The sequence below is a fragment of the Homalodisca vitripennis genome, chromosome 3 (genome assembly GCF_021130785.1).
Source record: "Homalodisca vitripennis isolate AUS2020 chromosome 3, UT_GWSS_2.1, whole genome shotgun sequence".
NCBI classification, from domain to species: Eukaryota; Metazoa; Arthropoda; class Insecta; order Hemiptera; family Cicadellidae; genus Homalodisca; species Homalodisca vitripennis.
In genome coordinates this window covers 68,373,623-68,389,220 of record NC_060209.1, presented here as the reverse complement: position 1 = coordinate 68,389,220, position 15,598 = coordinate 68,373,623, and the positions used below count along the sequence as shown (strand labels likewise).

The window sequence follows — 15,598 nt, the reverse complement described above, 5'->3', positions numbered from 1 at the left end:
AGATTCTCATAGAATGCAAAATTTGTTTAATCTAGGTGAAGAGGTATTCTCATTGTCTCATCAGGTGCAACATTAAGTCCGGTCAGGTGCTTCTTCGTCACGAACAGTTTTTGGATGTCTTCAGGCGAATATGACTCCAGATTCCAGGGGTGAACCGGATCTAAAACCAACATTGACATTGAATCAACCGTTCCCACCATAGCTACGTTATATGTAGAAAACACCGTTGCTCCACCGTGCCTAGGTATCGTGTTTGTGACATCGTAGTTCACTAAATTTTGCAAATTGTGCACTTACGAAACGTTGCCACGCTACGGAAGGACGAGTGTACTTGCATCTTGTAATGGTAAAATAACTTCTTTAATTTTTTTTTGTTAATATCGTTATTGACAATGTTTGATTCAAACACGTAACAAGGCGTATTTACTGTTTTAACGTTTCAAATCCTTAATTAAAAGGTTAAGCGAACGAAAAAGAAGAAAATAATTCAAACACATAGCGATGAACAAACGAAGTAAAATTAGAAAATAAATTTGCATGTCAAAAATATAAATATACCTAAACTCCATGATCAAGTCAATAAAAGCCATGAAAAACGAAAATTTCACCATAAAAATATAAACAATGGAGAATATTATGATAGTAGAAGATCTATATAAGTGTAAGTAATGACGATTAAGGGCCAATTGATGACGCGAAATATAAGTGAAGACAATATTACATCGATTGTGGGTTTTAGTGATAACATACATCCTTTGATTTTAGTGATCATGTACAGATTAAAGTAATGAGATGTGTTATTCTAAATGGGGTCAATAACACATTGGGGCGTTTTATAATAGGAGACTGCTTTATTAATTATTACTAATATGCATGCTATAAAGTTTTACACTTGTAAGAAAGAGATCTTGTAGGGTTCAAGAAACGTTGTTGTAGAGAAAAGGTATTAGTTGTATTACAGTCTCAAGTGACTGGTGATTTTAGGCGAGCTAGGTCAATGAAAATATATCCTGGGAAAAAGTTATCGTTTCATATTTTTCAATCTTTGTAATACCGCCCCATTTTGACGTGCACTAAAACTAGCACGGCTTCTTTCGTAGGACAAATTTTCTATAAATTTCATATCGAAAAAACAGGCTTTGCGCTTGTTCAGAATAAAAATTGGTACATGGCTTCTGGACTATTATATTAAAAAATTTTAAATGTTTTGAACAGTTCACTCTTCTTGCGTCATTGTTTCTGAGTAGTGATGCAAATTATGTTTAACATATCACAAAATAAATCGATACAATTCTCTACTTAGTTTTTCCGGTTTTTTTAAGCAGAATTTAAAAAATGTATAAATATATTTTAATATTGTATAAAAATAATAAAATATTTAAAAACGTATTGTTTAAATTTCTAAACGAGCTCACATCCCATTAAAGTGCCGATGAGATAAAGGAAGCACCTAAACAAGGTTATTGCACTTTCCAATAAAGCAGAAGTGGTTGTACAAGAGAGGCGTTTCATAGCGAGATTTGTTTTATAGTGGTTGTAAATAATGTTTATCGCAGTATAACGTATTAATTGTGCACGAGCCCTTTGTAAACAACGATAAACTTTAGTGGAAAGAGCATGTAGGGGAAAAATACACCCTTATGAAATACGCAATTTTTATAGGCAGTGTTTTGATTGTTTCGGCTCTCTTATGAAGATTTAAAAAAAATACCGGGTATTGCACTAGAAGCATGATTTTATTAGACAGGAATATTCTTAAATGTCAGTATTAATTACACGACAGAACTTATTAAAACTCCTCCAGTAGTCTGACCATTTATCTTTCCGTGCGAGCAATAACTCTTGCAGGAAATATCCTATATACTTGAAAACTGGCACATAAAATATTCATGGTCCAAGGAAGGTATGAGATCAAAAGGTCAAAATTAATGATAAAATTAAAATTTCACTTCGTTTCTTGTTTTATAGGTAACCACGATGGCAACGAGAAAATAACACAACACAAAATATGTAAACAAACTGAGTGCAATGTTAAGAAGTTTTATTAAGTGACGTAGTATCGTATGCGATAAAGTTGATACTTTCGTTATTTCGTAAGACTTTCGGTCAGTTCCTTCACTAATTCATTGTATATGTTTATTTAATATTTAAATCATATGTGAGTAAACCTTTGAAGGTGTATAATTATGAATTATAATATATTTAGAAAAATGAATGAAAGATAACCTGTAAATGAAATCTATACCCGTTGTTATGAACAATTAAACTAACTATTTTCACGACTAGCTTTAACCTAAACACTTCGCTAACCATTTCTAATATTGATTTTTTACTGATTTCTCATGATACCCTCCATGGTGCTCGCCCTCGCCCTTCCCCACATCCAGGCCATGCACATGATCGACCCCCCAGTCTACCCTCGACTGTCTGATAATCTAAGATCGAGTTATGTTCCAGGTGTAATGTGGCTAACCCTGTGCTCCCTGGTGCTCGCCCTCGCCCTCCCCCACATCCAGGCCATGCACATGATCGACCCCCAGTCTACCCTCGATTGTCTGATGATCTAAGATCGAGTTATGTTCCAGGTGCAATGTGGCTAACCCTGTGCTCCCTGGTGCTCGCCCTCGCCCTCCCCCACATCCAGGCCATGCACATGATTGACCCCCAGTCTACCCTCGACTGTCTGATGATCTAAGATCGAGTTATGTTCCAGGTGCAATGTGGCTAACCCTGTGCTCCCTGGTGCTCGCCCTCGCCCTCCCCCACATCCACGCCATGCACATGATCGATCCCCAGTCTACCCTCGACTGCCACCGCCGACTGTACAGCTACACAGTTACCCAGAGGGACTCACAGGGCCGCACCTGTCGGGATACCATCAACGTCATGAGCTGTTGGGGCCGCTGCGACTCCAACGAGGTGACGAGCTAAACAACACTTTTCTATTAACATTAACAGTCCGAGCGTCAGATGATAAAGGAGAAAAAATGTTTAAATTATGCCTCTCCACTAAATCTTGAGAACAGTATGAGTTAGAGCGTTAACTTACGATTATACATGATCACCAGACATGCAGGGGCTGCACTGTGTCAGTACTGCGGGTACTAGAACTCAGTCCTATCCTAATGTAATTGGATAATTCCTTTAGGAATACCTGAATCTTCCTTATTACCATTTTACAGTAAATTTACTATTCAAGTATAAACTATTCCTATAGTACCTATTACTTTATTTTCTGTTTGTGACACAAATAAGATGAAAAATTACCAGAAACCAAATATATTTGTAAGGGGAAATAGAAAATGTATACCATATAGCTAAATGAACATACCATCTTTAGTATTTAAAACTTGAAGCTCTAAAATTTATACAAAATTACTCCATTAGTAAATAAAATAAATACCATTCAGTATGTTTGAGAAATAATTACAAAAATTTACTTTGATATACGTTGAAAGGAAGCTAAATAAACAATTTCGTTGCCATCAGGGAAATTATGAGACAAAGAAGTTTCCACCCCGAGGCGTCGAAAGATAATTATAATGATACAGTTTCAACAATGATTGACTTTTTCAGCCAATACCGTCGGATCTTCTTGGCGAATATTATAATTATTCTACAAAGAATGAAAAGAAAAAAGTACACTATTTACATAAACCATAGCATATAATAAATGCATGTTATCCCTTTTGCACAAAAAGGTATTTAACCGTTTGTTTCTTTGAACGCTATTCGCTAAAAAGTACTAGTAATGAGAATGAAATAAAATACAATCATGATGAGCAAAATGGTTTTCAGTTTAGTCACAATCATTAACAATATGTGCGGACACTTTTTCAATAAAACTTAGACACAATAAAAATATTACTATCCTATATATACCTCGAGAGCTAGAAAAATTTCATTTCTGTCTGACAGACTGTCTAAACATTGGACGATATCTAACAAACGACTAGACAGTTTGGATGAATCTTCATGAATGCAGTAATGTATATGTGTATATACAGAGTGTTCATAAAAGGGTAACACAAGCGTCTATAGCTAGTAGTGCTCATCATTCCAAAGCAAAAATGTCCTTTAGACATAGGTCGGTAATTGTGTCGTTTAGCCGCTAGCCGCCACTTTGTATTTTTCATTAAAAAATTATATCTCTAGAATTACTAAAGCTACAAAAAGTAAACTTTGCTCGAAGTCGTTTGATATCGGGCAATGTTTAGACAGACAGACTGACAGACAGAAATGAAAATTTTCTAGCTCTCGAGTGATAGTATAACCAATAATGAAATTTATATAACCTTAACATAATAAAGTTTTACAGTAATGGGTGGTAAGTTTAGAGTTTATAAACATCATATGACTTTTTAGTACACATTTTCTAGAACAATATGCGGCACAAACTTCTTCACATGAGGAGATTATTTAAATTTAACTTTACATTTTATTCCTCTCATCTCTCCGGTACAATAAGCTTCTCAGTGAAGATTTCATCCTCTCAGCCCTCTTGCGGCCCGGCCTGGTGAGGTTTTATTGCAATCATTTCAACATCGCAAAACCTCATTGGACGTAGCTTTTTTATCAATTTTACAAAAAGGTATACATTTTTTTTGGCCTTGCAATATATCCGGATTAAACTTAGAATGCTGGTAGAACTCTTTTATTATTTATTAGTCTGTTGCCCTCTTCAGAAATATTGTTATATTTTCTTATTCTTACCTAAAATGATTTTTAAGACATATATATTTATTGGTTTTAATATGTCCAATGGTAAAAAGTGCAAAAAAACTAATTGATATGTACTTATTTACATGAGATAGGAAGCTAATGTTGATAGTTGAATAAACAAATATATCTACTTCCTAATAAATACATAGGTAAAACGTTACTTGGTGTTTCCTTTACAGCACGAAAGACAATTGTGTCAAACCTACAAGAGTTATATTGTTTTAGCCAAATTGATGGAGTTTTAAAGAAATATTTTTTTAAATGGTCAAAATAGGTTTTTCTTAGTATTTTATTTTATAGATATTATAATTAACATCAATGGTATGGTTTGCATATATAAAAATACTAAATAATCTTCAAGGCTAATGAAAAATATTTCACATACAACTCGATTTATAGCAAATTTAATATCTTGAAACGTGTATTGTAATATTAATTAATGTTATAACTACTTGAAATTAGTAATAGCATATTGTATTACGTGTTTAAAAGAGGACGTTCAGGGTTACACCTAATTGAGAATACGTACATAGTTTATTCTTAAAAACCCAAATGTTTTGTTGTATAAGTTGTCCATGTATTTATTACTGGGTACACTTGGAGGATTGGGAATGAGCCCGTAACAGTATCTGCCCCATATTTTATAAATAATGCATTGGATTTACATGATTTGTTTGATTCATTTGAAGATCAATTTCCCCTGGTTTTCATTCGTCAACGCATCAATATTTTACATGAGAATGTGTAAATAATATAATTTTTCATTGAGGATATGTTCTGTAAAATATTCATTGTTATCAAAATATGTTTATAAAAGGTACAATTTCAACTAAAACAAATAAATAATAAATTGACGGTTTAAAAATAATCAACCTTTAATGTATTTTTAGTTGATAACCAAAACTGTTTGAATATTAGAGGTGTATGTTTTGTTATAAATGGTACGTTTAATCTAGCAATTTTGGAAAATAAAATACAACAAAAGATTAATTGTTCATATAAATAATGTAACTAGTGATGCAGTTTCCTGAATGTAAAACTCTCTTTAATCAATATTATCAGATGATTGTAGGCCCAATCTGGCTTGTTTCAATTGTGCATCTCTGTATACAGCTCTGATTGAAACTGGTTAGCAGCAATTAATGCTGATAGTAACATCACTAGGAGATACTGATAACGTTTTACACATGGCATTATAATTGTTTTTATCAAAAATATCACTGTTTCGCTTAACCATATACATACAAAAATACGATTATTCATAGTCCTGCTTTAAAACAGTTATATCCGCCGGCATCACAGACATTTCTGTACACAGTTCAGGTTTCGCGACATATTATGATGCTTATATCTGTGCTTCATGTGATTGAAAACCACACATTGAAATAAAGCAACACACAGCACATTATGAAAACAAATAAACTGTACATGGTAAAATAATGTAATTTTTGTAAATTCAAAGAGAGTTTATGTTAGCAGTGTTTAACAATCCTGCATTTTTGTTTATTTATTTATTCTTCCAACGGATACACCATTTACAATAATAATATAAATTAAAGGAACATTTCCGAGATGGAAAATACTATACTATATACAATATTCTGCTAGAAACTAAATAACTCAACAATAAAATAATAATAAATAACAGTAACGACAATAAATAACAAACAAAACAACAGCAAAGACAACAGCAGTGGTGAAAACTTACCAAGAGAAAACATTAACAGGGATAAAATAAGAAAAACAGGAACAATTGGCAGTACAACTATGATTGACCAGAAAAACAAATATATTGCCTAAGACTAAGCATCTAGATTAGTTTAGTGTTGCTCAAAGATCAAATAAAATGATTTCTTCCTGAAGGAAAGAAAAGATTCACTGAAGAAAATCTATTCTTGAGCACATTTCGTTCCCAAGGCGCTGCAATCTGGCAAGACCACCATTGAGCAACATGTGTGGGGCTATTTTACAAATGTGTCATTATTGTGCATAATTCATAGTTGAATTAAGGCAAGGAATTAAATTATCATTAAAGTGGTGTACTCTAGTTTGGTACTACTTACGGTTTGTTACATAAGGGAATGGAATTACAAATTAACTATATGTGACTAGATTTGATAAACCAAAACTAAACCAAAACAGTAATTATACATTTAACTTGATGAGTTGTCAAACTAAAACAACTACACATTAAAAAGAAAACTAAACTATCAACAAAACTATTATCAGGTGCAACGAAACAGTTATTTCAGTAGTTTTGGTAGTAAAGAACGAATTAAGGCACTCCGCGTGAAGGCGGAACTTGTCACACCATCTTAGCTGGGATCCTAAGGGAGTATTTTTATATTAAATTACGAGTTGGCCTCCGGGAAATAATTATAAAAATTTCAGTAGTTTTTGGTAGTAAAGAACGAATTAAGGCACTCCGCGTGAAGGCGGAACTTGTCACACCATCTTAGCTGGGATCCTAAGGGAGTATTTTTATATTAAATTACGAGTTGGCCTCCGGGAAATAATTTCACCTCTCACTGCATACTTGTAGAGTTTTAAGGCTCGTTTGGAATAATATTTGGCTATTTAGAATGATTTTCATAATAATACAGTAAACCAGTCGGGAAACTTTACTTTACGGATAATAAGTACTCTTCCGTAAACGTTGGCAAAGCATATTTCCATTCTGTGAAAAATTTGTATCTCCAATTCCTAAAATGTACTTAGCCATGGTTAATAAACATTTGCCTATAATTGACAAGCTGGATCTGGTATATTATGAATATTTGGTCAGTTATCATGTTTAAACAAATTCGTAAGTAGAAACTGTTTTCTAAGTCTAATAATTACGACTTTCACCACAAAAAATTGAGCTAACTATTCATAAAGTACAGCTTTATTAGACTTGACCATTATTTTGGTATTAAGAAGCGCACATTCTAGTAAAAAATAACTAGTGTGACAAATTTCCGTGCCACCTAGTTCATTTACTATAGTAAGTCCAAAAGAGTTATACTTTATACGACCTTGAGTTTCACTCGAAAAGAGCAATGCTGATCCTCAAAAACCTATTTTTGGCTGAAGTTATGATAGATCTTTTGAGTTAAAGAAATTAATACTAAGCATCCAAACACGTTTTGTTGTTGTAATAGTGTTTATACGGTTTGAAGATTGAAACGGTGAATTACAAATAAGTTTGATGTTTTTATAGCAGTATCTTCCCTTTGAGTATCGAAACGGTAAATTGCAAACAAGCTTGACGTTTATATAGCAGTGTTTATACGTTTTGAATATTGAAACGGTGAATTGTAAACAAGCTTGACGTTTCTATAGCAGTGTTTATAAGGTTTGAATATTGAAACGGTGAATTACAAACAAGCTTGATGTTTTTATAGCAGTATCTTAATTTTGAGTATTGAAACGGTAAATTGCAAAAAGCTTGACGTTTCTACATCAGTGTTTATACGTTTTGAATATTGAAACGGTGAATTGTAAACAAGCTTGACGTTTTTATAGCAGTATCTTCCTTTTGAGTATTGAAACGGTGAATTACAAACAAGCTTGATGTTTTTATAGCAGTATATTCCTTTTGAGTATTGAAACGGTAAATTGCAAACAAGCTTGACGTTTCTATAGCAGTGTTTATACGGTTTGAGTATTGAAACGGTGAATTACAAACAAGCTTGATGATTTTATAGCAGTATATTCCTTTTGAGTATTGAAACGGTGAATTGCAAACAAGTTTGATGTTTTTCTGAACACCCATAAAATATTAAAAAATAATAGGCATTCACATGCCTATTAAATCTTGCCTCAAATAACTGACACATTGTTCTAATATGGTTACTATCAAAATGGTTATAGTAGCCAAATATGTAGTTACAAAATCTAATCAGAGGTGCTAATAATTTCCACCAGTCATTCTATCTTGGACGGAAGTATGTCATACATATTACTTAAGTCAGTTGTTCGGTTAAATATCCTACTATACAATAAATCATATAAATATATTATTTCCATATATACCAACATCAAGTTTACCATAGAAGTTTACCAACAACAGATGTTTACCATTTTTTGATATCTAGGGAGCCAGCACGGAGTATAGGATATTCAGTATATAGGAAACCATCACAATAAATATATGAACACCGATTCTCATCATCATGCAGCCCAGAAGTCACGATTGTTGAATATAGTAATTAATTGGCGATCTAAATATCAGCTGAAGTTAGTCGGAATAAAGAGAGGAGGAAATAATAAAGACACACTACAGAGGAATGGATATATGGTTATACAAGCAGACAGTATATAGTTGTACACCATTTACAACAAGCCACTGTTGTGTATGGTTTGTTGCCAATAATCAAATAAGCAAAATATGGAGTTTAAAATACAAATTACGAACGTAGCATGTTAAAATGTCCACATTTCGAGCAAAGTAAAAATTAGGAACGTCCGAAATTATCCATCTTCGATGCACTCAAGGAATGACCGATACAATAAGGAGTATATGAAAGAGAATCAATATAAAAACTGTATTAAAAGCAGCTCATGTATTGAAGAATAATAATTCGAGAAAAGTGAAGGATTCTTCTATGTAAGACACGAGTCTACGAAATCCTATAAAACTATGGCTCAGTCTGCATTGGTTAGACAAGACGTTTAATATCTACACGAGTGAGTAACTATTAAAAAAAACACACACACACACACACACACACACACACACGTACGCGCGATATAACATTCTAAAGAAAAATCGGCCATAGCAGATCAAAGTTTCAAAAACAGACATGGAACTCAGTTCGGCAAAAAAATTACTTTCCAAAAGTCTACTATTATCCAAGGGTAATAATAGAAACCTTAAAAATAATAAAAAATGTAACCAGCTCCAATAAAGAAGATAACATGATAAGTGTGAAAGTTGGTATAAAAAGCCATATTGATCATAACTGGTTGATGGTTGGTTAAGCTTCAGCCAATCTAAAGAAAGATTGGCTGAAAATTGGAGATCCCTATCAAATTACCTATGCAGACGACTGCAAATTATAGGCAGTTTGGGTAGAACATGTGTTGGTGTTAGTTATTAAAGACTTGTTCTTCATAAATATCGTCAACAGAAATATAAGATCGACAGAATAATAGGATCACATTTAAAGCAGATATTAAAAGAATAATAATGCGTATGTCATAATAATATTACAGATAAGAAAAAAAGCAAAAAAGTAGAAAAGAATTTTATAATTATTATTGCAATAAGTAAAATAAAAGGTAACAACAATATTATACTATGGTATAGACTGACTACAAACATACAAATAAAGAGCGTTCTTTAGAAGAATAGAAACATTCGTTGTTTTAGCCATTAAGAGGCTGAATAAAAGCTTGGACAGCTTGCGGGCTGAAAGTATGTAACTTCTCACCCAACCCTTCCAAAATACAAAGACTCTATTACTATGTAGACTAGTATTTCCTAAGGAGGATTATGATATACGTTATGGGCCAGATGAAATGAGATAACAAGTTTCTTATGTAAGTTAGACTTGAATTTATAAAAACACATTTCATCCTAATTGTAGTCTAAAAGTTATGTTCAAATATGTTATAGATTTCGTGCCGTGACTTTATGAAAATGATTTTCTGTATAAACTGGAAACACTAAGTATAAAACATGAGTGGAACATTTTTGATTTTTTCAAATATAGCAAAGTTGTTTCCTTTGAAGTTATGTTTTAATTGGTGGTTCATTAAAAATTTAAGTAAAATTAAAGAGGGTAATGTTAAAAATGATTTTGAAATTCAAGCATATTTATAAGTTTAAAATATAAATACGGAAAGCGTTTGACCGTCGTATTCTTATAGTGTTTTAAATAATTGAAATTAAGTTTTAAACTCATAAAAAATGGAATTGATAAAAATAAGTGGTAAATATAAATAACAAAAAGTACCTAGATTTACAAAAGTCTATGTATATTTATGATTTTTAATACAATATTACTATTCATTAGGACTTATTTTATAATTATTTTTATAGTATGATTCAATGGAATTAACAGCTATTAGTGTTTTGTAAAAATAATGTAAAACAACTAAAAAGTATGAAGTTAAAGTATACCCATACAATGAACGAGCTTAACACGCGGAATACTTAGAAAAGGTTTGTTTACCTCATAAATTTTTTTTTTTTTTTTTTTTTTTTTAAATACATTCTGTTTTATGAATTTAGGTAATAAGCAGTATCCATTCTGAAAATGAGAAAAACCTTTACAAAACATTTGCAAAATAATTATATCGCTCTAGACTTTTACTTTTTTTTATTTATTTCGCTGTTTTATAATTGTAATGTTGTGCAGCTTAATTTAGGTACTTAATAAACTTGAATTTCATTTTTCCCACAAATAATTGTACATGTATACACAATCATCTCTACAATTTTAAAAACTGTATGCCTGTTTATAATTTAAAAACCACAGACTGCAAAATAGAGTCTGCTGATGAATATTATAAAGTTGTTCTTATGTTTGTTGTTTCAACTTTATGTAATTGAAATAGACGTACAAAACGTTTAGAAAGATTTTTTGTTTTTGTTATCTCTTTAAAAGCCTCAGCTATCGGACATGCTGGCTTGTTTAATTCACAGTGGCTGCTATTCCTGTATGATAAGACCTCCTCGGGATTTCAACTCGTGATCTCTCAGTTAGAGAGCCGTGACTATATCCACTAATCTACGGAGGAGAATTGGATATTTGTTGATTTGTCAAGTTAGACTCTTTTTTATCATCATCTAAAAAGAGAGGTTTTACATGCACCACAATTCGAAATACTGTTTTTATATTAGTATATTATTACATGTAATAATTTTAAAAATAGTGATTTATTGAATTAAAAAAACTGAAAGGTAATATTTTATGTTGCCACTTACACTGTAGTGTTTATTCCAAACAATAATACTGGGTATCTCTCCTTCTCTAGCTCTAGTTCCCCTACCTCATATAACTTTTGTTGAATAGTTGTTTATTGGCACAATAGAACAATTAAAGTTTCACATACAAGTGAAGCTACATACTATCATATTAATCCAAATAACGATTATATGAAATCTAAAAAGTAATATTATATGCAAATCATGTGCTGACTTCAATCATTTCCTTGAAAGGATAGTTGGTTGCCGCCCTGCTGCCTATATTCAGGGTCGCTCAAGAGTCTCATTAAAGCTACCGTAAGCCTTCCCGACCAAGTGGCTCCTTAGCTGTAATTTGAATGATCGGATAGTTTTTACTGATTTATATCTGGCGGGAATAAGTTAAAAACCACTTGCACAAAATATACTATAGATACTTTGAATAAAGTCTGATTGAGTCTGTCAGGTATCAAATAATGTTTGTTACTGATGCTGTATCCATGTTTAAAAAGTAAATACACACTCTCATTTTTAACGTAAAGAGAAACAACACAGAAACCCCATAACAAAATCCTGTACCTTTACCTCGACCCAAAGAGGTCAATGGTGAGAGCATTCTTTGAAGCGAAATGGGAGAAGAACCCCAGTGCAAAAATAGCTGAACTATACCATGTCAGAAGTGTGAGGAATTTCTTGGATAAAGAATGCAAAATAAAATAATTTGAAGTTTTTAAAAAACCATAGTAATATGATTACTATGGTTTGTATTAAATTTCATACCAGAAATTGTTTGCTGCCTAAATAATATCTCTAATATATTTTTGATTTTGTATTTTAGTATAATTTAAGTATTTCGAGAATACTTGTCCCAAATAATAAATAAGGTATTGTACATCCTTACAATCTGTAATATTATTTGTCGAGGAAAAACTAATTAATTCTCTTACAGGATATGGCGAGGAAAATGCTTAACACAGCGGTTTTAATCACGTCAAAAGAAAGCTTTATCACTAAAACAACCAACGATAATGGTCTGGGTCCAGTTTCAAGCCTGTTAAAGTCCCACTGACATCCGAGCCTCTTAAAGCTTGTCCGCTTCTCTTCTTTATGAAGGAGCCTCTTCTCTGACTCTTACTAAGTTATTGTTTTCTGCCTTTAAATTGTTTTTATAAGACTACAAAGGTTATACAAACATCTTACTTAAATTTCATGAAATCAGAGCATATAGAATATGAAATAGTCCAAAATTACTAGAAAAACACTTTGATTTGATCCTTACCCTAAGTAGCATGGTGGCCCACCCGGATAGTGTTAAAGATTTTAAATTATAAGTAGTTATCCTCGTAAATCAACCATTGAAAATTTGAGTGTAATACCTCTTTAAATAATTTAATTGCTAATAATATTTATGGTTAAGCCTTAGTAAATCTTTCACTTCTGAAATAAATTCAAAAATTGAAATCTATTTTCTTAAACCAAACACAACTTTTTATTGATCTGAGATAAAGTCTGATAAGTTATATGGTTAAGAGAAGTTATTACCTGATTTTTAAATAATTAGCCAACCCTTCCAACCCAGACACCTTCTGGGGAAAAAGATAAGATCTGGAAAATTGCTTTATAACATTTCGTCTGTCTGCGCAAAAGAGCTAATTTAACTTACCTAAACCAATTCTTCAAAAATATCAGCTATTTTCATTTGTTTCTAGCCATTGCAATAAACATATAGAAGTTATTCTATATCCAAACGCTTTATATATATATATATATATATATATATATTATATATATATATATATATATATATATATATATAAATATATATATATATATATATATATATATTATGTAAAAAAATAACACTAAACAACTTTTAAGATTTTAAATATTTATTTTTTTCTTTGTTATTATACAGTAACGTAAGGTTTAACATGTACAGGAGATTGAAAGGAACGTGTGGTGAAAATTTCAAGGCAATACATTGAGAAATGTACCTGAAAAAAAGTGTACCTGAAGTTGAGAATTTGAAGTTTTCAGGAAACGAAGCGGAAAGAAAATATTGTCTTTTTTTCACACAAAAGCATCAATCCCAGGTCTATACAGCTCCTCTTCTTCTTCCAGGTCTTCCAGCTTCCTTTTTTTAACTTTTGCTGCTACTCCGGCCGCCTTGGTTACTTCCTTAGCTATTTTATCGGCTTTTACTTGCCGCAGTTGGTCAAGTTCCTTTAGCCCAAGTACACAATTTGCACCAGCCTGACCAAAGAGTTCTTGCAAAACCTTTACCCTACCTAAATAACCTGAGTTGTAAGTTATTACAGAATCCCAAACTCCTATTTTGAGTGTTTCAAGCCCAACAGACACGCGTTTTGGGACCCGTGACCATACAATATTATTGAACGACTCGTTTGGATTTTGAGTCTTTCCGTGTAGGCATTTCCCCAGTAGAGTTTTGTTAGACAAATCTCTGTACATAGGTTTAATTTTGTTCATAACAGCTAAAGGGAGTGACTTTTTATGGTTCAATGTATCTTTACTTACTAGGGAACGTTGGTATTTACACCAAGAATCATTTCCCTTAGGACAAAGCCCATGTTGTGGGCTTTCATCAGTTAATAGTCTTTGAACGTTGACCAAACAGCTGCTTTGTACATATTGTCAAGATTATCAATATTCCTTCTAATTGCTAGACCATAATATGTCTGTAATAGAGTAGCTGCTTCTATAGTAAGCCGACTTTTACCTGACAACCCCTTACCATCCTCAAGTTTTTCATTTTTGCAGTCATTGCGCATTTTAGAAGCCAACAATACGGTAACCAAAACAAACATACAGCTGTTAAAATCAAGCAGGTGATGTAAGTAAATGGAGCAGTGGAGCCAACATAAAATATAAAACAAATATATGATTATTTCAAAAGTTTCAGAATGAGTACAGTATGAAAGTCGAGAGTGTAAAAATCAAACGCCATGTGTTATAACTTTGTAACATTTATTTATGTGGCTTATTGAAATGAAATACATAATTATTATATATCAAAATGATCAGGAAATAATGGAGAACAAGAAAAAAATATAAAAATAAAATCTAAAATTTTTCCAAAAATTGACGTCAGACTCCCCTTATGTTATTCAAAATACTCGTGATATACATGATGATTAAGGAAATAGTCCACTACTAGAACCAATTCCGATTCACTGTGCGTCAGTCTAAGTGATCAGATAGGTAAATATAAATAATTAATTATTAGATTTATGTCATTGTCATAACTTTCATTTAAGTCTTTCAATTCGTACCGCATGGTAACATTGCCAACACAATAATTATAATCTTGAGAAAATTCAGCCTCGTTCAAGAGAGCCATTTACAGGTTAAACAAAACCTGTTAGAGCCAGTAAGTCTAATACAAATACGCTTATATAAGTGAGTGTACCGTTAATGGCAGAAAATCAGCTTAGTTAATAGATATTAGTATTTTTCAGCGAAACTTTGAGGGATTTGGAGTTTAATTTTAAAGTGAGGGGAGGAAAAATTTCTTATCATCATAAAAGTCTATAAATATATACAGGGTCTACAAAAATTCCGGTTACGGGATTTTATTTTTTTGGCATATTGCAGATAAAACGACTTTACACAAAAGTATTATACCTTAGAATATACTTCTATAAGCAAATATAATATTTTCCATCATACTGTGAATGGTCCACAAGGAATCAGAAGAACATCATATATGAAAGAATATACAGAGTTGTACTTTAATTTAAGTTGGAAGAACACAATGACGCAAACTCGGCCTCAAAAGGTTCACTCTAGCCAAAATGGCGGTGGTTTAAAGTTACAAACTTGAGCTTGTTGAATAATATTATTTGCATTCCTTGTGTTAGGTAAAATGATGAAATGTCAAAAACCTTAAGTCAGCATACGGAAAACAATTTTTCTAAATAGTGAATGAATTTAATCACATTTTGGAAACGGTCTACAAGG

The 15,598-nt window shown here is 32.0% G+C and overlaps 1 protein-coding gene across 1 annotated transcript in view; it reads left to right on the top strand.

Moving 5' to 3' along the window:
* The window catches only part of LOC124357028 (thyrostimulin beta-5 subunit-like), a 49,086-nt gene that overhangs the window by 27,546 nt on the left and 5,942 nt on the right, over positions 1–15,598 (top strand). The window contains exon 2 of the mRNA XM_046808398.1: positions 2,714–2,919. Coding sequence (XP_046664354.1) covers positions 2,719–2,919 — 201 coding nt within the window. The 5' untranslated portion in view covers positions 2,714–2,718. The remainder of the gene's footprint in view (positions 1–2,713; positions 2,920–15,598) is intronic.